Here is a 7015-nt window from a genome sequence, read left to right on the forward strand (position 1 = left end):
TGATACTCCTCAATCTTGAAATCATATAAGACATTTTCTCTCTACAGCAATTTGAATTGTCTCTGTAGGGTCCGCAACTTCATTTCTTGACCTTGGTTCATCTAGAATAACACTTCTCAAGAATGTCTCATGTTTTTTTTTTTTTTTTTGCATTTCTTGCATAATAAATTTTTTTAAAGTTGGTTGTGTCAAGGCATTGATGAAGAATGAAGGTGGCCTTGCAATCTTTCTTCTTGTTTTCTTTAAAATTCGACCTTCGCTCATCTGTTGGGTTGGCTCCGAGATCTTCAAAATATTTTTCTATAATTTCCAACACTTCTTGAAAGACAAACAATGCTCGCATATGCACTCTTCATCTATCTCAATCATTTCTATCAAAATGTGGCACGTGGGCTGGAAAATTTCCATTGTTTGCACTTGAGCTCATTCTCACTTCACTCGTGTTTATAACTCTGGAATTAAAAACTTGTTCTGGATACCAATTGTTAGCATTCAAGCTATTATTTCAAGTGCAACAATGATGAAATGTTGGATGAAATAGATGTTGTAGGACTTGTTTATTAAATGAACGAATTGTGGTATTTATATATGGTTTATTTTAACTATCCTCTAACTACTTACTTAATTGTCCTCTAGCTACTTAATTAACTAATTGAGTATTAATTAGTTATTTATTACATACAACTAATACTAAACTTGAATTACAATATTTGAATACGTTTTTTAACACTTAATCCAAGAATGTTCTTGGTTTCCAACACTTCTATCATGTTTATTATTATCATGAAAAAAATTAACAGCTAGTTTCAAGTGCTTCAAAAACTCATATTTTTTACAAAGAAACACATTGAAAAAGAAAATCTTAAATACATACTTTCATATGTCAGTCTTCTCATGTTCACTTTTAAAAATAAAATAATATATAAATGATACAAATAATATATACTCTGTTAAATATATAAAAGTATTTATTTAGTCATTGTATGAATATTATGAATTTGTATTTGATATGTAAATCCTCTCATTTAAATAATAATTATTAATAATATAATAACAATAATAATAATAATAATAATAATAATTATTATTATTATTATTATTATTATTATTATTATTAATATTAATATGTTTTGTAAGATTTGAAGTTCTTCTCTTTATTAGAAAAATGAGAAGGTTGAGGTAAGAAAGTGTTCTGTAAATGAATATTATATATTTGACTAAATTGACATTTTATTTTAAATTTTAACCATAATCCTAAATAATTCATTGGTTATAAACAAAGAATGCAAGTTTTTTCCTTTAAATTAAGGGTAGAGGAAGTTATTATTAATTAAAGTGGCATTCATGACAATTTTACAACTCTTTTTAAAAGATTTGAAACATGTTTTTTGAGGTTACAAGGTTAAACTTTTACTACTCCTGAATTAAGTTAAAAAAAAGATAAAGTGAATATTATTATTAATCAAAATAATACAAATGATTATTTTACAATCGGCGCTGAAAAGATTTGAACTTCGTCCTTGATATTATAATCAAACTTTTACCGTACAAATATAACAACATCAACAACAATAACAACAACCGCAACAACAACAACTACAATAACAACAACAACACCAAGACCAACAAGAACATCAATAACAACAACATCAACAGCACCAATAACAAACAATTTCAATAAATATGTTTGATGATAAATGTATATTTAAATATAGTATAAATAAAATTATATTATTATTTTACGTTTTTTTAAATAAATATCATTATTTAAAGTTTAATCAAAAATGGACAAATTTACAGGATATCAATTGCATTAATTGTTGGTTGACTGGTGTCATTTTATTCAAATGTTTTGAATCATCATTTTTTTTTTTACTTTTAATGATAAAAAATATTTTTTTATAGTCAAATACAATATTTATTTACTGTAATGTTACTATATAACATATAAATATAATAATATTTGATTCAACAATATATAACATTTAAATTACATTATAATCATATTAATTGCTACAATATTTAATCCAACAAAATTAGAGATGACAAAAATATCTATATTTGTAGATATTTGCGGATAAAATCTACGCCGGACTTGAAGCAAGTAGCTTAGCGGGTATAAAATAAATAAATATTTTGACTATTCGTTAGTTAATAAACATATATTTTGACTACTTATTAGATGTAATGATATTTGAATAGACAAATTTCTTTTATTGAATTAAAATGCTTAAATTTTATAACTTAATATTTATGCCACAAATAGATATGATGTTGTGATAAATAATTAAAATCATTGAACTGAATATATTTTATATCATATTATTTTATATTAATAATATAAATTTAATATAGTATAAAATGGTTTAAATAAAACAAAAATATTCAATTGGATATACATTTCGTTATTTTGGTAGTAAAAAAATTAAAATTATTTTAGTACTGAAAAAGTTCTGCTGATTGTCAATTCGACCACATTGTCAACCCAACGACTTGCATCATGATTATCACATAAAATATTTAAATGTTATATTTTATGTATTTATATATATTAAACAAAAAATGATTTTTCTAACAAAATGATTTTTAAAAAATATGAAATAAACACCATTTAAACCTTAAAAAATAATTTTTTGTTTTAAAGAATATATTTTTTCTTGAAACAAATGCACCCATTATTACCTCTCAAACAAATATAGAATGACTATTACTAAGTGATTGTCTAATTGAACGATTACCGAATATGGAACGATTAACGAATATGTAATCGCTATCGAATATAGAACGACTATTGAGTGATGGCTTAATTGATAGACTTTAAAAAAGGAAATAGTATTATTAATAAATAAAAATAAAATATACATAGGTCGGCCTCTCAGGCCTAATAGGCTTTTTTATAAGACCGAATCTGACCTATTTAAATAAATAGAATTTAAAAATATTATGATCCTAACCTTTTTATTAAATAGGTCAGACCATAAGTAGATCAGGTCATAGGTCTCTAACAGATGACTTAACCTATTTCCATCCCTAATTGCAACGATTAAAGTATTAAACAAAGGATCACCAATCAAAATTAGGAGGAAAATAAAAATAAAAGAATGTTATATAATAATTTAAAAATAAAAAATTGATATTAACCGAACACTTCAGATAAAGAAAATCTTAAATAAATACTTTCATATGTCAATCTTCTCATGTTTACACTTAAAAATAAATTAACATATAAATAATACAAATAATATATACTCCGTTAAATATATGAAAGTATTTATTTAGTAATGGTATGAATAATATAAATTTATATTTAATATGTAAATCTTTTCATGTAAACAACAACAACAACAATAATAATAATAATAATAATAATAATAATAATAATAATAATAATAATAATAATAATAATAATAATAAATTTATATAATTTTTAAGCGAAACGTGACATTTTTTTGGTAAAGTGGATATTATTATTAGTTATAGTAAAATTAATGATTATTTCACAGTCAACTTTGAAAATATGTGTGACATCATGCATGATTATTTTTAAAAAATTCATCACGAAATAAACATGTTTGAAGATAAATGTATATAAGAATAGTAAAAAAAATATAACATTTAAATTATATCATAATATTTGTTACAATATTTAATCCATCGAAATTAGAGATCACAAAATATTTGTACATGCAGATATTGCAGAGTAAATAAACTAAACAAATATATTGACTACTCAGTAGTTATGAGGACATATATGTAAGGATATTTGCCCGTACCGAATAATGAAACTAGTAAAATTGATATGTGGTAATTTTTTTTATTTATGTGTTGATGTAATTTTGTGATATTTTATTTAAGTGTTAATGTATTAATATTTTACATGTTGATATTTTTTGTATTGACAAAAGAGGGAGAAAAATTCTATATGATTGCAAAATAAAATAATTTTTGTGTTTAAATGATTTTTTTAATTTAAAAGACAATTTCTATAAATCTGTCAATACTCACAAAATTTTAAGATCCTTTAAATATCTCTTAAACAAATATCTGTATAAATATAAATATATATTGTCATCTCTAATTGAATTGACATGATTTTTTTATTTTAGTTTTTAAGTATTTTATATTGTGACCACATTGTTCTCCATGAAAGTCAAATTATTGATTAAAATAGTAAAATATTTTTATAATATATTATTCAAACACACAAATTTATAACATAAATGAATTAAAAATAAAATGTTATTCGTCCATATAACTTTTTTGAAAGATAAATTACAAAAAGAAAGACAAATAATTTATTAAAAACTTTAAAATAAGATAAATGACATCTGATATAATTTAGCATATTGTCTATATAAATTAAGAACACTAATGTAACGTTCATTGTCCATCACAAGAAGAAAAAAAATGAATCGTCCCACAAAACACTTATCCTTCTTGCTCACAATTTCCTTGATCTTGATAATTTCCCATGCCATATCACCAACATTAGGGACCAATTTGTATGAAATTGTATGCAATGATGCTGGAAAAGACAATGATCGTTGCTTGAAACTTTTAGAATCCAACCCTCAAATAATTTCTGCAAAAGACTATCCTACCCTTTGCAAATTAATCTTACAAATGGCAATACAAAAGGGTATAGAGGGCCAAAATGAACTTAAAAAATTGATAGAAAAATACCCTTCTTCTAAAGCCATCAAAGATTGTGCAACCGTTGATTACAATGAGTTGGTTAATTCATTTTCAAGTTCTTTACGTGAAATTGTTGAGGATCCAGATTCTGCAAACTATGATGCTAAAGTTGCTGGGGATGGACCTCAAACATGTGAAAGTGATTTGGTTGATGAAAAAATAGTTAATGATCCTTCTATTTCTACATTGAATAATGAGATGTATTTTCTTAGTACCATTGCATTTCTTGCCACAAGTCATCTTAACGAATAAAATATTTGGTTTTGTGCATGGTTGTTGGCTATTATTGTACTTTAATAAACTTATGGTTTAAATATACTTTTTATATCCTTTATGTTTTATTAAATATTCATTTTTATTTTTATTTATGTTTTAAAATCATTTTCATCTTTTAAAAATAATAAATTTTAGTTTTTTTTATTATAATTTTTTAAAACAATTGTATGATCATTTGATGAACGTTTGACATTCTTATATGTACATATACATGACTAAATTGATGTTTTGACTTTTTTAAATATTCATTTGAAAAAGTTTATATAATAACATGTAAGAAGAGTTTTTTCAAGTACAAGTTTATTTTTAGATTAAATTGATGACTTAATGTTGCTATATCTTTTACTGTGATTGTGAAAAAAAATTAAAACACATCATTTATAAAAGATAAATGATGAAAATTAATCTAAAAAAAGAGATGAATGATTAAAATGAATTTCAGAAAAAAAATAAATGATCAAAATAAATTTTAGGAAAACAATAAATAACCAAAATTAGATTTAAAATGAATATCGATATATTAAAAAATAATGGAACAATAACTTTCCCTTTTTCTTTTTATCAATTTTTTTGCCTTATATATGTTCTCTTAAGGTCAGTTTGGAGAGGTCATTAGTTTTTCAGTTTTTGGTTTTCAAGGAGTGGTTGTTAGTTTTTCATTTTTTAGTTTTGAAATTCAATTTCAAAAAACTAGAGGTTGAATTGAGATATACCAAATTTGAATTTTTAATTATTTTTATGTTTTCATATTTTTTATATTTAATGCGTTTATAATGAGATGAAGTAAAAAAAAATAATTCAATTTAATATATATATATATATATATATATATTATAATTTATAACGAGACGAAGTGAAAAAAAGTGATTCAATTTAAATAATATTAAAAATTGAAATTTAACTTAAAATTAAAATTAAAATCTGCAATTAAAAGTTGAATATTGAGATTAAAATCTCAAGATTGAAAATTGTAATTAGTATTGATTATTTTGTTTATTAATTGGTCAAATGGTTTCTTTTTCCTATAATTAGTGTATTATTATAATTATTGACTGGTAAAAGAAACGTATTGTAATTATTTGATTGGTAAAATGTCTTTTAACTAATTTATTAATCACAAAATTTGGCCCTGTATGGTTGAGGCAGCAAATTATAATTGTTGTATTGTTATTTTCTTTAATTTTTTATTCAACATATATTTAATAGATGCACTATTAATGAAATAAATATATTTTTTAATTATTTAATTTATGAAAAAAAAATTTTATTTTTATTGAAAAATGATAAATATTTGTTTCCACTATATTATTTATACAAAAATGTATATAATATTAAACATTTGTCTTATGTATTAATTTGATTTTGTTTTCTCTCAAAAAATTATCCAAACGGCTGATGTCAATCAAAATTGTTGAATAATTTTTAATCAATTAAAATAAATTGAATATTTTTTCGTTCTTAACTATAAGAGAGTTTTTGGCCTTATATATAAAAATCAATTACAACTTTTATGGTGAATTTATTATTTAAATTACATTTTTAACCTCTTTTAAGGTATTATCTTTTAATGTTAGTATTAGTGAGTATTTTATGTCTCACAATTATCAATAAAATTATAAAAGTATATGTGTAAAAATAATTTAAAAATTAAAATAATTAATAAATACATTAATTTTAATTTCTTTTTAATCTTATATATTGTACCGGTACTATAGGTAGTTCAATATAAGTTCAAATCAAGCTTTCCAAGCCTACACTAACATAAAATATTTTTCTAATGTTTATACGGTGAGTTACAATTTGGTCTTTATTCTTGTAAAACTTATTGATATAATTTTTTTTATAAATATTTTGGTTTAATTGCAGTTTTAGTTTCTTATTTTAGCTGAATTATAAAAATAGTTTTTCCATTTTATTTCTCTTCATTTTTTGTCAAAAAATTGATGAAATGTTATCTTTTTGCGCTTATGTAACCCACACCATGCCTAAAGATCTCGTGGTGCAACAATTGTACCTGAGATCTATTATTATAAACGGTGAGATG

The 7015-nt window shown here is 22.5% G+C and overlaps 1 protein-coding gene across 1 annotated transcript; it reads left to right on the forward strand.

The window, feature by feature from the left end:
* The first annotated feature begins 4407 nt into the window (after window positions 1-4407).
* Window positions 4408-4947, forward strand: LOC101491585 (uncharacterized). Its single transcript, XM_004504464.4, has one exon. It carries the CDS (start codon window positions 4408-4410, stop codon window positions 4945-4947), a length of 540 nt encoding a protein of 179 aa, XP_004504521.4.
* Window positions 4948-7015: the final 2068 nt, after the last annotated feature.

This window comes from Cicer arietinum, chromosome 4, assembly GCF_000331145.2.
Source record: "Cicer arietinum cultivar CDC Frontier isolate Library 1 chromosome 4, Cicar.CDCFrontier_v2.0, whole genome shotgun sequence".
NCBI lineage: Eukaryota > Viridiplantae > Streptophyta > Magnoliopsida > Fabales > Fabaceae > Cicer > Cicer arietinum.